Below are 17,883 nucleotides of genomic sequence, written 5' to 3' on the forward strand. Positions count from 1 at the left end.
TTGACTAAGACTCTCTCGGATGACCAATGAAGAAAGAGAAACAGGCATCCTTAGTCATGATTTAGAAGAAAATGAATTTCTGAAGGTAAATGTGGTTTCCTGCTTCATATTCTAAAATTAATCTCTTATATGGATCCTCATAATGTGGAACAGAGAAATGTAAAATATAAAATCATTCCTACAACAAATAGCGAGGTAATTTCTAGAGGGTGTCTCTCATAGTACCTTTGATTAAAACTGAGTTCGGGAGTTCTCTTGTGACACAGTGGGTTAAGAATCTGGCATTAGCTCAGGTCACTGCTGTGGTGCAAGTTCAATCCCTGACCCAGAAACTTCTGTGTGTTGTGGGTGCAGCCAAAAAATAAATAAATAAATAAATGGCAAGTTCTGACTTCTACCTCTAGCCATGATAAGGGGTTGGATTTGCCATTACAATCAAAACAATAAAAAATCCAGAGAAAACTATATGAAACAATAAACATGAGAAGAGCTTCAACCTCTCTATTAATCAGGGAAATGCAAATTTAAACCATTATGGGAAATAATTTTATACCCATAAGATATAAAATTGAAAATGCTAAATTTTGAGTAAGCTGTTTAGCAATGAGAATTCTTAGTCACTGCTGGCAGGGGTATTATATTATTTTAACCACTTCAGAAAATAGTTTGGCTTTCCTTACAAACTTGAAAGCGTACATTTCCTACAACCCAGCAATTTCATTAGAATGTATACACTCTGGAGGAATTGTTGCACCCTAAGTTAATTCTTACCCATGTTAGTCAGGGGCGTGTAAAATAATGTTCATAGACGCTTTGTTCATTAAATTACCTAAATGTCCATCAACAGATGAATGGATCAAAGAGATGTGTAATATAGGAGTTCCCCTTGTGGCTCTCTGGTTAACAAACCAGACTAGCATCCATGAGGATGCGGGTTCGATCCCTGGCTTCACTCAGTGGTTTAAGGATCTGGCATTGCTGTGAGCTGTGGTGTAGGTCACAGAACACGTCTTGGATCCCACTTTGCTGTGGCTGTGGCTTAGGCCGGTGGATACAGCTCTGATTGGACCCCTAGTTTGGGAACCTCCATATGTTGTGGGTGCGGCCCTGAAAAGACAGAAAAAAAAATGTGTAATATATACAATGGAGTACTACTCAGCCATAAAAATAACAAAGTAATGCCATTTGCAGCAACATGGATGCAACTAGAGATTCTCATACTAAGTGAAGTAAGTCTGAAAGAGAAAGACAAATACCATATGATATTACTTATGTATAGGCTCTAAAATACGACAGAAAGGAACCTATCTACAAATCAGAAACAGACTCACAGATGTAGAGAACAGACTTGTGGTTGCCCAGGGGGAGTCGGGAGGGAGTAGGATGGACTGGGAGTTTTGAATTGGTAGATGCAAACTATTACGTTTAGAATGGATAAGCAATGAGGTCCTACTCCATAGCACAGGGAACTACATCCAGTCTCCTGGGACAGACCATGATGGAAGATAATATAAGAAAAAGAATGTATTTATATATGTATGACTGGGTCACTTTGCTGTACAGAAGAAAATGGCACAACATTGTAAATCAACTATCCTTTAATGAAAAAAATAAATATTTTTTTAAAAAAGAAGCTTTATTATTTCAGAAACTGGAAATAACCCAAATATCCATCAACAGTAGAAAGGATAAATAAGTTGTGGCAAAATCTTATAACGGAATATACCCAGCTAACTATAATATGGATTAGTTATGCAAAAAAAAAATTTAGTGAAAAAATAAAGTTACAAATATACCATTGGATTATATTTATGCAAAATTCAAAAGCTGGCAAAGAAAAGAATTTTCTACTTAGGGTTACCTATATGAGTAAAAAATCTCCAAAGAAAGAAAAGGAATGGTTAATGTATAGTTCAAGATACTGTCTATGCCTCAGTGAGAGTTGTGGTCAGCAAATGGCATCTAAGAGGCCCTGAAGGATAGTAATGCCCTGTCTCTTGGCCTCAGTGGTACCCACAGGTGTTCATTTGTTGCCCTTGACCATGAGCGTGTTCATCTACATTGACTCTTTTTGGGTAATATATATATCTTTTTGGGTAATATATATCTCTTTTTGCTATTTCTTGGGCTGATCCCATGGCATATGCAGGTTCCCAGGCTAGGGGTCGAATCGGAGCTGCAGCCACCGGCCTACGCCAGAGCCACAGCAACGCGGGATCCGAGCCGTGTCTGCAACCTACACCACAGCTCACGGCAATGCCGGATCGTCAACCCACTGAGCATGGGCGGGGACGGAACCCTCAACCTCATGGTTCCTAGTCGGATTCATTAACAACTGCACCACGATGGGAACTCCCTGGGTAAAATATATTAAAAAAAAATTTAAACCACAGACTCTAAGGTCACAAAACCAGATATTTCAATTCCATAGGGTAGGATGGCCCCAAGAAATATGAATGTTTTTCAGGTTCCCATTTCAGGTCCTCTGATAAAAGTAATCTGAGGACCACACTTCAAAATCTTTATCCAGATATCCAGATATCCAGTCAAGTATCAAATATCCAAGACTGATGGGTTTGAATGCATCAGTCTTGGAACTTGACCTTTTGAAAAGAGCTACAACATGATTAAAGGAGGCAATTTATAGTAAATAAACACACAATTCTTTCAATTTCAGAAATTATCACTTTACTATACAAAAAAAAACCCCTAAACATTTACAAAAGAAAATTGAAAGAGGTTGTACTTTTAGACCACATAGAGAAAGTTACACAAGAGTCTGATGAACAAACAACATCATAAAAAAACTCCGTACCATGGCAGTACCATCCAGAGAAATCCAGTCAACCATTACACCATAGGTTGAAGTGCTTAGTACCTGAAAGTCAACCCAGTTCTTTCCTGGTTTATCATTTGTCTGTAACAATCTAAAACCCTGGCATCTTTACAAAACATGAAATTGTTGTCCATGACCTTTATAGGAATCAAATATTGTTAAAGGAAATAAAATATTGAAAAGTCGTAACAAAATATTAAAAAGATGACATAAAATATTAAAAAGTGCCAGTCGATATTAAGATGCATTAAGTTATAACGATCAGTCCAAGCAACACTTTGATAATTTTAGAAATGTGACTATGGAGGGCTGATATTCCAGGCGATCTTCCTATGGCATAATTTTATTTTACATATATACAAATCACGTTATTGTACATACACTTCACGACACCACCCCAGTCACCATATCTCAGGGGTACTGCCTATTTTTGAGAAAGCCGTTTTCCTTTGGCTTCTTGCGCACCGCAAGGGCATAGGCAGCCATGTCTTTCCAAGAGTTCACTGCATTCAAAGTCTGGACTCCCAGCTTGTTGTTTTCCTTGTGGAATGATGAGCAGTATTGAGGATTTGAACTGATAAATAATGTCTCTGGTTGAACACTTCAAACATCAGCTACACTTTTGATTTTTGTGCATCTACAAGACTATATGACCCTCTCATGTTGGCTTTTCTAGCAAAGTAAATAATCACCCCGATGGCAGGTATTATTAAGGAGGATGCACAATAGAGCACGAGAAGTTCAGAAGAAAAATAGTCCTTGTTACTTTCTCTTCCTGGAAAATAACAAAATTGATGCAATTAGTGTCTGGTACAAAAAGAATTTGTTTAATAATAATAGTTACATGTTTTAACAGTACAACTAGTTCTCTAAAGAGATGTGAATCAAAGCAACGATAAGGACCAACAAGACCCCAAATGCATACTTCTTTGAATTATCCAAATAATCAGTTAGTAGTTGCTATGGGTCTGAAGATGACAGTTGCTGACTTGCACAAACTTGGATTCACATAGATTGAGGTTCAACTGCAAATTAGAAGGAAGGGTGCGTTTTTAGGGTTTATTTGCAAGAGGTAGAATTGGAGACGAGTGTTTGTTTTAGGAAACATAAATATATTCTAAAGAACTAGAACTCTGATCACTATGAATTAAAGTAACTAACCAGTTCTCTAAGAAAATCCTTGTAACTCTTAGAGTGTAATCATTATAGTCAAACACCACATATAAAAGGAAAGGAAAGAATTCTTACTGATAGCTCTTTCAGGTACATATAGAAAACTTTGTGTTCTATATCTCTGAAATAGGATATCTTAACATACATCATTCCCCTTCATTTATATCATCTCTCGATAATAGTTCTTGGGCTAGCATTATATTTTAGCTTAAATGTTACTCAGAGACGCATTCTCTGATCCACATTTCCCATCTAAATTAGGAACTGCCATGTTCCTTTATAACCTACTACATTTTCCCTCTACAGCTCTTATCACAGCTTATAATTAAATACTTGTTTGTATGATTATCTATTAAAATTGATCTCCTCCCTCAGACTGTATATTACTTAAAGACATGTATCTATTTTCTTTTTGATCCACTACTGAAGAGCTAGTGCCTGGCTCACTGCTTGAAGTAGCTTGCACCTGATAAATATTTTTTGAATACATTTTTTTTTCTTTCTACATCCTGTCATTTTTGTCATTTAGTTGTAAAGTGGGTCTAGAAAGTATACCAAAAAATGTAAAACCAGTACTCTTCCTATTCTATGAAATATCATCTGAAAACTCCAATACCTATTTAACATATGAACCTTATAAGAACATCTGAAGAAGATGGCATGGTATTCACTGGACATTCACCTCTGTTTACACTTATATTTGCACAGTATCATAGGACCGCAAAAATATTATTTCCTCAAGTGGTGTATCTATATATATTGTCTCAGTGCTTGACAAATGATTTGATTTTGGTAATTACTGCCTTCCCCTATAGAAGTTTCTAATCATTAGAGGTCAATCAAGAAGAAAAGAATCACTAGGGTCAGAGGATGGGAAGTTCATTTATTTGAATTACTGAAGTTAAAAACATTTCACTCTAAGCATAATGATAATTGCCTTATTTTTCTACTTTCCTCTGCTAGAGTAGGACTAGTCAGAGTATAAGGATAGTATTTTAATGGGATATCCATTATCATAATTATGGTTGAGCATCAAAATTGATTACATGCTGGGCAGTGGTACTTCTGCTCCTATTGTTTTCATCTCAATTTGATAAATATTATCTTTTGCCTTTGGTTTTCCCCTCAGGCATCACAGTAAAATGCAAATTTGCTGTTGAGTTGGTTCCCAGGGAAACCTTCAAATGCAGTTTTCTATTAGCTGTATAAAGACTGAAAATTCTAAAGACTCCCAACCAGTTCTATCATTGGAATACATTCAAGCAAGTATATTTGTAAAACAAAATAAAATTAATTTTAAAAGTCAACTAAATAAAAGGATAATAGTTCAAAGTTCCCAGAAAAAATGTCAAATTTTTGTCTCTGTTCACCTCTAGTTTTTTAACCACATTTAATTTGGGAGTCTGAATTTCTAGCTGAGTGCCTAATGTGTTTTAATTATTCATTTATGCAATTGAGTGAAAAATGCCAAATATGTAAGCTACTTATCTTCATAAAGCAATTAAAATAGGTGATAGAGTATGAAAAGAGTTAAAAAGTGGAGAAGCAGCTTTAAAAGAGAATTATAAAACGTTATGAGGGAGTTCCCATTGTGGCTCAGTGGGTTACGAACCCGGCTAGTATCCATGAGGATGCAGGTTCGATCCCTGGCCTCACTCAGTGGGTTAAGGATCTGGCATTGCTGTGGCTGTGGTGTTAGCTGGCAGCTGCAGCTCTGATTCGACCCCTAGCCTGGGAACTTCCATATGCCGCAGGTGCAGCCCTAAAAGGCAAAAAATAAATAAATAAATAAATAAAATGTCAGGAGTCCAAGTTCCTGGGGCTAGGCTTAATTAAAGGTGGCCTGGAGGCATCGAGGATTAAACAAGAATAAATTAATGTCGACCTACTCGTAACTGAGACCTCAGTCCATCCAGAATCATCCCCAACCTCATTAGAAGCCCTGATTATACACCCTCCCTATGTCATTTTGAGTGACGTGATACAAGGTAAATGTTCCATTCTTTGAGCACATAGTCACTCCATTGGCCAGATCACCTCTTTTCAGGATAACCATTCTAGGTGGATGACTAAATGTTTTACACGTAGTTGTGATATTTTCCCCTTCTTTAATGTTTCTCGATAGGTCTATTGATATTTTCATGTTTTGAGGAGCTACCGTGAAGACAGAAAACATGATAAGGCTTGTAATCTTGAGTAATTTGGTCAAATGAGTAAAATTTTTACCTATTTTCTGTCCTAGGTTTAAGTTTTCTCTACTGATAAGGGGTGGCTAACACTGAGAGTCCAGTGCCAGAGGCTCTTTAGAGCTGATATTTGTTTGCAGTCTTGCTCACTCCCGGTTTGGCTTCCAGCACACAGTGGGAGCTCCTTAGCCCTCAAGGAGTGGGAGACAGAGTAACGACGGCTGACGTATTCCAGTTCTGCTGATAGAAGCCACAGATCCTACCGTGCACTCCAAGAGGGGTTAGGAGATTAAGAGGCCCCTGAAGTTTCCCTGCTGGGGCCACTGCCCCCTCCCTCTCTGCCCCCATCAGAATAGGGTAGGATGGACAAGAGGCTTGGGTTTTCTAAGGAGGCCATTCTGTAGTCTAGAGATTCCTTTGTGTGCTTCAGCATTAAGATTGCCTTTCTCAATTATCACCATGAAAAGTGTCAGTCCAGAAGATGGGCAGTTACTCCATGTCCAGAGAGTGGCACCCTCTTCGGATAGGAAGGAAAAGGATCTGGATAGAAACTTCCTTTTTCCATGTGCCAATTCTACGTCTTTAGTTTCTTAAAATCCCCAGGAAAAGGAAGGGTTTGAAAATATGTTTAAATGCTTAGGAAACACAAGACCTCAGAGACCAATGATGAATTGTCAACATTTAAAAAAGCAAATGGGAATTCTACACTGACCCATGATTAATGTCAACTTCCTGGCTAAACTCCATAGGATACAGCAGCTGTGCAGGATTATTCCAGGAACCACTAAGAAATAACCATAATCAAGATGGGATTCGGCTCCATTTTTGGCCAACTCAATTTATCTAGTCCTTGAAAATTCTTTACAATCCACCAAACCTCTGACCTATTATAAAAAGTAACTTAAACACACACACACAACTAACTCACCTTTCACGTCAAGCGTTATACTTCTTAATTGCAAGCCAATTTCATTCTTAGATTCACACTCGTATACACCTGCATCCGCTAGCCGGGCCCTGTGGATGGTATATGCACCGTCGGTAGACTTTAGCACCGTGTCGCCTGTCTCTGCTTTTTTCTTCAGGATTATCAAAGTCGGGGGGACATTTCCACATGTACAGGAGATAATGACAGTGTCCCCTTCCTTGACGCTCTCAGAAGGAAAAGCTGTAAGTTGTAGATCTTTTGGAGCAGCTGTAGAGAGAATTTAAAGACACCTCTGAGTGAGGGAACTCTAAACCAATTCTATATTAGTTTAATGACAGAAACAATAACTGTCCAGATGGTGTCTGCACTTACTGTTGGCATTAAATGCTTCAAGGGGCCAGGAAAGAAGTTATTTGCTGGGTGGTTGTAAATGATCGTGCTTTTCATAAACAAAGACATCTCTCATGGTTCTCTCATATCCCTTAATATAATTCTTTATATTAATATCATTCTTTATATTCTCGCCCAGCCAAAGAATAGGTGTTTTAAAAATAGTTATAGATTTCAGACTGGAAAAGAATTGGTTTTTCTGGTCACACTGTTGTGCAAATATTTCTTTAAGAATAAAGGACTTTACAGGCTTCTGAGTTTTGAGCTGGACTATCCCAGGTGAAGAAATTAAGCTGTGCAGAAATGGTTCTGTCTTGGGAGTTCCCGTCGTGGCGCAGTGGTTAACGAATCCGACTAGGAACCATGAGGTTGCGGGTTCAATCCCTGCCCTTGCTCAGTGGGTTAAGGATCCGGCGTTGCTGTGAGCTGTGGTGTAGGTTGCAGATGTGGTTCGGACGTTGCTGTGGCTCTGGTGTAGGCTGGCATCTACAGCTCTGACTAGAGCCCTAGCCTGGGAACCTCCATATACCGAGGGAGTGGCGCTAGAAAAGGCAAAAAGACAAAAAAAAAAAGAGATGGTTCTGTCTTTAACAGCATCAATTACCATTTATTAAGTGCCAGGCCCTGGCCTAAGTACCTGACATACAACCCTGGTGTTAGCACGGAACCCATGAAAGGAGGTACTGTGTCGCCCTATTATCATGAGATCCCCATTAAGTTCATCTGTTTTATGACCTCATTTGACACTCTTCCCCCACTCAGAGCTACATCCTGAGGGCTTCCTTTCAGGTAGTGCATTTGCCCTTCAAGATTCTCCCTTTAAAATACAAATTGTTATTATTATTATTTTTAAATTTTATTGGTGTATTGTTGACCTAGAGCGTCGTGTTAGTTTCAGGGGTACAGCAAAGTGAATCAGTGATACATATATCCATTCTTTTCCAGATTCTTTTCCCATAGAGGTTGTTAGAGTACCGAGTAGAGTTCTTTATGTTATACAGTAGGTCCTTGTTAGGTAATCTGTTTTATATACAGCAGCGTAAAATACAAATCATTATTGAGACGAGGTAACTAGAAAATCACGAATACCTTTGCAGAAATAATACCAAAGGGTAAGAGAGGAACGGATATAGCCATAGTGAAAACAAGGCCTTGAACCTCAAGAGAGAAGGAATGAGGGAAGTCCAACTTGATTACTACATGATTTTGCTCCCAACTGCCTACAGCTTCAACTGGTCACCTGGGAATTGTGTGGTTTTTGTTGTTGTTGTTTGTTTTGTTTTGTTCTCTTCTCAGTCTTGCCTCTCCATCCTGGAAAGAATGAGTCTGGAAATGCTAACTTAATCCACTCTAGTGGTTCTATGCTTTTAAACTGATAAACCAGAGGGCACAGGTCACTGCTACTCAGTCTTAGAATTTATAAAAAGCTTAAGTGCTTTCTTAGCTTCTAAGTCAATACTACCAGGCATCTTGTGAGCTAGATAAGGTGGCTTTAATTTTAAGCAATTTCCAAATACATCCTTATCCTTCCTATCCTTATTTCAACACCACAATCATTGCCTAAGTGTGACTGGAACTCTTGGCACAGTTCTAGGAGCTAACATTCCACTTGAGGTTGAGAGAATTTTAGGATAAGTGACTTAGAATGGTTCATGAAAACCATTGGGCGTTTTCCATGCAAAGGAACTACCATGAGCTTTTCAAAACAGCTCATAGTGTTTTGTTTCAGTGAAAAGTTCGTGTTCAAAGAGGATTTGTTCAAAGCCAGTAACACAATCAAAATAAGACTAGAGACAGTAACACATTTAACCGCTTAGCTTACCTTGGATAATTAATTCAACTTCTTTTCTGTTTATTCCAGCCTGGTTAATCCCTTCACACACATAAATACCGGAATCTTCCATTTTTGTAGATGTCAAGGTGAGAGTTGTATTCTCAGCAAGAGGCTCTAGATTCCCATCCTTCAGCTTCTTGCTCCAGAGGATTTTTGGAGCTGGAAAGCCATCACTAGAGCAGGTCATGTTCACAGAACTGCCCTCCTCCAGGGTAGAGGAGGGGTTGACGGAGATGGTCGTATCCCTGGGAGCAACTGAAAAGGCAGGGACCCTTGTCAGCTTGACCTTTTAAACCCTGAGTTCCAAAGAGTTTAAAAAATATTTCAAAATGGGGCTATGCATTCAGGCATTAGAGCAGTTCATAAACCTTGACAATTTCACCAAAGAAGGTTTCTGTCCCCATTTACTTTGGCAGATACAGAGTGAAAGTCAAATATGCACATATCATGGATATTTTCTAAAGGAAACAAACTCTAAAGAAACGCTTTCGCTACCAAAGAACGGACAGTCAATGATAGTGTGTACTGACATTTATAGTCCATTAAACATGACCACGAACCATGTGAATTGCTTATGAAGAAGGGGAGTCGAGAGCTCCCTCTGTGGTGCAGCAGGTTAAGGATGCAGCATTGTCTCTACAGCGACACGGGCTTGGCCCCCAACCTGCACCGTGGGTTAAGAATGCTTTCCTCAAATTACCTTAATAAACTGAGGTACTATCAGATTTTGAAGGAGAAAGATCATTCACAACAGTAAGCAGATTTTCTAAATTCTTTCTTTGCTGGTGTGAGAACGGAGGATTTGGAAAACAGATCTACTTCCCACCTAAGAGTTTTCAGATGTCCGTGTGTGTCACCATGTGACTTGTGACAAAGGCCCATTGAAAGTTCAACTGTCTCTTCAGGGCTTAAGGTTGTTAGTATCTTGTGATGCAAAATGCAAAACAGCAACTCCCTAACCCTACAGCGCATTTCCTTTCCACACGCAATGGGACGCAGCCCATTATGGGGTGGAGTTATTCCAGGATGAAAGATGAGCTTTACATGCTTTTATTAGTGTAATATTTTTTCCTGGTTTCCTGAGAATGCTGCCATAACACCCACCTGGTTCATCTATTGAGACTGAGTTTCAATTGTATTTTTGCAGTCCTCCAAGTTTAAACTCCATGTTTTCATATATTAAAAATTTGTTTTGCTCATGTTTGCAATTTATTCATTCAGTATCTACTAAGCACCCATGATGTGTCAGGCAGCCAAGTATTAAAACATACACACACATAGTCCTTGACTTGAAGGAGCTTACAGTTTAAAGGAGAGACACTTAAATAGGTATATTATTTTGGCTCTTATTAAAGAATGTCTACATTATCTATTTACGTATCTGTTATTCTCTAGATCATGAATTCCTCCAGGGCAAACCCATAACTTTTTATGTCTGTACCCTCACCACAAGCACAATTCTTGGATTCTTAGACGAGGGCTCCTAATTAATATGTGTTAAACTGAACAGGAGTGCATACAAGTCCATGAGAAGTGTTGGATGTACATGAAGGGATCAACAACCAGCTTTGCCTGACACAGTCTGAATTAGGAGGCTGACATCAGGTTGATCTTGATTCTGAGCTGAAGGAACAGCAGAAGCAGAAGCATGAGTTCACCAAACAGAAGTTTCTAACTAAACTGTGAAGAGTTTTTTGGTAACTACTTTAAGAAATGTGAATTTTAATTGATATGCAATTAGGATTTGGTTGAAGTCATAGAAAATGTGCATCTTTTTGTGGTTCAGGTAGATAACTGTGGTAGCAGCGCATATGATTATGTTGGGGACAGAATGATAACAGGGTGATCACTTAAAGACAATTAGCTGTAGTTGAAAAATCAGATTTGGGGGTTAGATGGGCCTATGTTGAAGTTATAGTAAATGCCACTAGTGAGCTATGTGACTCTAGGCAAATTGTGAACTATTCTGAGTCTGAATTTTTATTCACCTTGTAAGGCACTAGTAAAGACTAAAGAGACAACATTTTTAAAGGGGAAAGCAAATTCTTGGCAAATAATAGACATACAATAAACAAGAGTTCTTATTAATGTCAGTGAGACACTATTCTCTCATCTGTAAAACAGATATAAAATGCTTACTCGAGTTATTTCTTGAAGACTACAAGTAACATATGTAAAGTACCTGGAACATAGCTGCTGTTGAATGAATGTTATTCAAGAACATCTTTCAAGAGTCCATATGAGAGATTATGAAATAAGGCAACGGCAAGAATGTTGAAGAAAAGAGAAGCAGGGTCATGGAAACTTTGGCGGGAAAGATTTTCAAGAAACGCGAGTAAAATAAATATATAATTGTGCTAAAATACATGACTATCAGATGGATCATCTATGAAACTTAACAGGAGTTCCCTTCCTGGCTCAGCAGTTAACAGACCCAACTAGGATCCATGAGGATGCGGGTTTGATCCCTGGCCTTGCTCAGTGGCTTGGGGATCCCGTCATGATGTGAGCTGTGGTGTAGGTTGCAGACTCGGCTCAGATCCAGCGTTGCTGTGGCTGTGGTGTAGGCCAGCGGCTGTAGCTCCAATTGGACCCTTAGCCTGGGAACTTCCCAATGCCACGGGTGCAGCCCTAAAAAGCAAAAAGAAAAAAATTAATTTAATTTAATTTAATTAAAAAATAAAACTTAACAAAGTAATTTTGGTATTGAAGCTAATTCGCTATGGCTCAAATCTGAAAGATAGAAATTTATCAGTCCTTTTTCATGTTCTCCTTACCTTGAACAGTTAATTCCACCTCTTTTCTGTTTGTCCCAACCGGATTAACTCCCTCGCACACATAAATTCCAGAATCTTCCATCCTCATAGCAATTAAAGTGAGAGTTGCATTCCCAGAAAGGAGCTGTTGATCTCCATTATCTAATTTCTTGCTCCAGGAAATCTGTGGAGCTGGTAGACCTTCACTGGTACATGTCATCATCACGGAGTCACCTTCTTGTAGGCTTGTGGAGGGATTCACAGATATAACTGGGTCCTTGGGTGAGACTGAGAAGACGGCACAATATGAGCAATTGCTAAGCATCATCTTGATCCCACAGCACTACTGTATTTCTCTCACAGAATGTATTTACATGCTTTCATGAATTAGTCTAAATTACCTGCCGAACTAGAGAAAACAAAGAATGGCTGAGTTATAAAAATAAGTCAATCCAGTTTCTGACTAACTTGGTGGAGCTACTTCTTTTGATGTTTGGTGTTTTCAGATGGCCATAAATACTCGGAAGTTAAGAAAGACCCTTGGAATAAAGTGCGTCAATCTCCCAGGGAAGGTTGAAGTTGGGGCTCAATATCCTTGCCAAGTGCTCGTGAAAGTCAACTTCAACACTTATGGTGGGAGGCAACCCACAGCCTTACAATAAACGCAGTCCATTTGATTTTTGGAGAGCTCTAAGTATTAGAACACATTCTCCCAATTGAGCTGAAATCATCCTCTTTGTAACTAAATTTGACACAATGGCCATAGTTCAGTCCTCTACTGCTAAAGAATAAATTAAACCCCACTTCCACATGAATGTCTTTCAAATCCTTAATTATAGCTCTTGTTTCCGAGTTTTATCTTCCTTAGGGAAAATATCTCTTATTTTGACTATTCTTCTCAAAACATTAATAAAAGCCTTTCCATCTCCCTCCCTTTCAGCTAAACCTGCTACAGCAGGCAATGTTCCTTTGAAGTAGGGGGTTTGGAGCAGACCATAGCATTTTAGTCTAGAACAAAGCACCATGAGTCCACTCCTACACAATTTAGGGATTATCAGACTACCCCAAATCCCCCAGGAGTCTCAGGGAGCATGGCAAAATAAAACCTCACCTCCCCTCTCCTACATCATGCCATGGGTACAGGTGAGCTTATGCATATGCACACACACACACACACACACACACACACGCAGAATAAGTCCGCATCTTGTAAAACCTCTATACTTCAATATTTCAAGCCATATTATAAGAGTTTACAAAACATGATTAAAAACATTTTGTCAGTTGAGCCTAGTAGGAAACTACTGCCCAATCAGATGGAATTATTCCCTTTTGATAGACTGAGAAATTAAGTGACTCACGTACACAGTTAAAGGAGCTGGAGCTTAAGCAAAGTCTGTGCTCTTTTTATTGCATTATGAGGTTGACACTATTATGTTCTCAATGACTCAAAATAGTGTAAAAACTACAAACAGGTTCCTTCTTGACTTTAGCTGCTGAGTTTTTTGCTGTATGCATCCAAACCAAATTCACATAGACCACACATAAGTACTTACTGTAGATTTGCATTTTTTCTGTTGTTGTCTTTGTTGAGGGCTGATAATCAATGATTAATGTAGCTTGACAAACAATAGCTTTCCCAATATCCTCTTCGGTAGGAGTAAAGGTAAATTCCAAACTCTTCGTTTCCTTGGACTTTATGTCTACAAGCTCCAGAAAGTTCTGGGACACCAGGGCATGGTTGTCCTTCAGTAATTGTATCTCCAACTTTTCAACCGGGTAAACGTCAGGCACCAGACACCTGACTGTAACTGGCTTCCCAACTTCTGGAAGGTCACTCCAGTGAATCTCTGGGTCCTTGGGGAAAGCTGCAAAGTCAAATGAATACATACAAGTGGACTTTTTGTTCATGTTGTACAATGTCCCTCACCAATTTAATGCAATGTGAACTAAATCTAATATTCTTGTAACTACAGTCTTAACACTGCCTCCCCAAATGCCTAACTCGGTGTCCTAACTGATACTCCACTTGCACTTTTTAGTGTTAGGGAACCCACTAGTTCAGTCTTCGCAAGGCTACTTTTCACTGCAAATCTTCACAGTGGTAACATGTTGGCTTGATTCAAGACTGTGAACTAAGAAGAATACAAAGGCCTCTACTCTAAAGAATATTACAATCAAATATGGAATGGAGAAGGGACTGCGAAACATAATGAAAGACAGATATTCTCGAAAAAAAAATTTTTGGCAAGCTATTTAAAGCCAGAAGGGTCTTCATTTATCTTTTTTAAATCTTCAACTATTGGGTACTTGTGAGGAGAGGCAAAGGAACTGGAAATGCTTTGCCATGTGAAGACAGAGGGTTTTTCATTTTTCCACCAATAATTCTCTCCCTTATATTCTGTAAGAAATGCACCTATGACCCACATAGTTTGCCGTCAGGTATTATAAGAACTCTCTACTTTCCCTTGTATTTACATAAGGGGGCCTTTCAAGGAGCTCAGGAGGCTACACAGACATAAACTATGCATGTTCAACCAGCATAATTGAAAGCAGTCGGCCAGGCACAATTTCTTGGGAAGCATTAGCAGCACATGAGCTTGTTGAAGAATCAGTGAAAGTTACTGAACAAAGTTGGGCTCCTACAGCAGAAGCAAAGCAACAAAGTTATAAAAGACAATCAACTGAGGTTTTCATGAAGAGATGACTATAAAGGATTCCAGGTTTTTTTTTGAAAGAGCAGTGATTTATTTCAGGTTATTTTTTTTCACTCCTCCTGCTGCCTTTCTTTGCTGGAGTGAGAATGGTTTGGGATACATGTTGGTAGGCTGGTAAACTAGGGGTATTTATTCATTCACATTCACAAAGCAAATCTAGTTCATTATACAAAGATCTTTGAGGTTGAGTGGTTGAGCCTTAAGATTTAATGGCACAAAAAAACACAAAAAACAAAACTTCCTAAATTCATCTCTGCCAAAGTCAAATGAGGGAACTGTTTGCAGATATTTTCCTTCTGTCTAATGGGGAAATGCTTGTACAGAAGCTCATTAATACAGACCTCTTGCTTAATCTTTAGACTCATTTTAAGCACCAAATTGCATAAGAATAGATAAATGGAAAATCCCTGAAGGATGGGATTCATGAATCATTTAGACACATGGACAAGTAATATGTAAAGATATAATCCAGAGTTTCTACTGTGGGTTAAGAATCCATATGTGGCGGTTTGGCTTACTGTGGAGGTGCAGGTTTGATCCTCTGTGGTGAGGGTTAAAAGATTTGGATTCAATCACTGGCCCAGGAACTTCCATATATCTTGGGTGAGGCCATTTAAAAAAATATAGAAATAATCAAATAGAATTTTTTTTTTTGTATTTTTAGGGCTGCATTTATGGCATATGGAAGTTCCCAGGCTAGGGCTGAATCAGAGCTATAGATGCCGGCCTACTGCACAGCTCACAGCAACACTGGATCCTTAACCCACTGAGCAAGGCCAGGGATCGAACCTGCGTCCTCATGGATATTAGTCAGATTTGTTTCCACTGCACCACCAGGGGAGCTCTAGAAAAAATTTTGATAAAATAAAAAGAACCTTGAAGAACCTCATCTTATGGCTAAGAAAACTGAAGCCCAGGGAGGTTGAGTCTTACGGTTGGCCACCGTGTTTATGGCAGAGTTGGAAACAGAAGCCAAGATTTGGGTTTCTGGTCTAGTGCAAGGTTCACTCACTTTCTCGGTGCACTTTGTCCTCTAACCAAGAATCTGGACATGAATACCATACTTAATTGTTATTCTTTTAAAACTATCCTTTTTATAAAAAAAACGTATTTTAAAGCAAAATGGAGAGAAAATCAAATAATCTCTAAAGTACTCACAGTAGATCTCCACTTGGATTCCTCTTTCCCCTTTCAAATCCCCGCAGGAGACTGTGCACAGATAAGAATGTTCATTCTCAAAACTAACGGGATTCATGACCAGTGTGGATTTGGTCCCAGTAGTTTTCACTTTTCCATTCAGAGGACTGTCTATCTGAGTTCTCCAAGAGAAAGACAGGGAGGACTTGCAGTCCGGCACGCTGCAAGTCAGGGAAGCGGAGTCACCAATCTGCGCAATCATTTTGTCTTCAGGGAAGATCTCGACTTTAACATTTTGAGCTGCAGAGGCAAAAAGAGAAACACAAACGTACCACGGGTTTGTTTACTGTCCTATTGCTTCTTCTCTGTTTCAGTAGAACACTCAAAATACAACCTGGCTGATCGCCTTCCTAAACGGCTTTGGACCAACACAAGGCAGCATTGGAGCTGCTGCCAAAAGAAGGTGTTGAAATCACCTTCACTTAAGAGAACTCTCACTTCTGACCTCGATACCCATTGCTCAGAGTTGTTTTGTCACTAGCTAAGTCCAATCTCATTATCGAGTACAGGAAACTAAAGAGATAGACCTTCCCAGAGATGGACTCCAATTACTCACTCATTTGACATGGAAAAAAAAAAGGTATACAAAAAGCATCAACTTTGCAGCTTCAACTATGACAGTGAAACAGTATATAGCAATACTCAGTGGCACAGTGAAAGTTAGGTTAAATTAAGTCCTCTTGCTCTTTAAAAACCCTAGTGCCTTTCTTCACCACCATAGCAAAACTGACCGAAGCCAAAATCAGGGCTAAAATGCAATGCTAGCATTTGGAACAGATCAAGGAGAACTTACAAACGGCAAACACCATCCAAAGTATATTTGAGGCTCCAAAGATCACGACGATATTCCTAGGCATTTTAAGTTGCTGTGTGACGAGGAAACAATGGTTCCAAAACCCTTCTTTGTGTTCTCCCTGAAAGTGCTCGGGAAGAGTCTTGAGCTCCAAAAGCCAGTGAGGTTCAGTGAGGAATGAAATAGAAAGTCTGCTCTTTATAAAGGGTCTTGTTGCAGAAGCGCAGAGGCGGAGGGAAATCCCTTCAAGGGGAAACCCGGACAGAGCCAGAAAAAAAGTTTAACTGACACCCAGCCAAGGCCAGTATTAACCCCTTCCTTTGCTCTCAGTACTGAAACTCCTGTCTCTGTCCCAGAAAAAGAAAAAACACACTCCCAAGTCTATAAAATTCAATCTTTTCCTGATTTTCCTTCCCAAAGCATATCTTTGCAAGAAAGATATGAAGTAGTGCTTGCTGCAGAATGAGGCTTTCTGAATCCAATGAGGGGAAAGAGAAAGAAATAGAAACTTACACTCTAGGGTTTGAAGAGGCTGAACAGTACCATATCATGTGAATGATTGTTCTCCATTATGAAGATATATTTGCAATCCTACAACAGAGATTAAATGTTCTCTTGCAAGAAAAGGGAAGAGATCCCTTCTTTTGATGAGTTGTTTTTTTGTTTGTTTTTTGGTTTTTTTTCTAAGGGAGACAGCATGGCTTTTTACTTTTAATTCACAAAAATCGTTCTTTGGACAACAAATACCAACTTTCTGAAATGATGATCTTGAGTAGAGGAAGGAAGTAAAGAAATGCTACCAAAACAAGAGAGGTCATTTTTCTCTTTTGTTTTAGAAAAGTTACCAATTCTTTGATTCAGTGGCTAGGTAACTGGAAGTCTTTTGCAGACTTAGACTCAAATATATGGAATTCATCTCAGGTGGTAAATCTCTTGGACTCTGTGAGATTCACAGTTAAAATACGAAAAATACTTTGGGTTTGGTATGGGGGATGCTGACAACAACTGCATGCTCTTTTTCCCCTCCTAGGAAATGACTTTTAAAAGGTATTTTTAAATGGCTGTTTTCGCCT

General features: G+C 39.0%; 1 protein-coding gene across 1 annotated transcript; it reads right to left on the reverse strand.

The window, feature by feature from the left end:
• Nucleotides 1-2,665: 2,665 nt before the first annotated feature.
• Nucleotides 2,666-17,030, reverse strand: VCAM1 (vascular cell adhesion molecule 1). The gene is made up of 7 exons (XM_047785177.1): nt 16,811-17,030; nt 15,979-16,257; nt 13,660-13,971; nt 12,125-12,391; nt 9,336-9,602; nt 7,124-7,390; nt 2,666-3,611 (listed from the first exon to the last, which is right to left on the reverse strand). The coding sequence occupies exons 1-7, from the start codon at nt 16,872-16,874 to the stop codon at nt 3,451-3,453; spliced, it is 1,617 nt and encodes a 538-aa protein (XP_047641133.1). The 5' UTR covers nt 16,875-17,030; the 3' UTR covers nt 2,666-3,450.
• Nucleotides 17,031-17,883: the final 853 nt, after the last annotated feature.

Source organism: Phacochoerus africanus, chromosome 6, assembly GCF_016906955.1.
Source record: "Phacochoerus africanus isolate WHEZ1 chromosome 6, ROS_Pafr_v1, whole genome shotgun sequence".
NCBI lineage: Eukaryota > Metazoa > Chordata > Mammalia > Artiodactyla > Suidae > Phacochoerus > Phacochoerus africanus.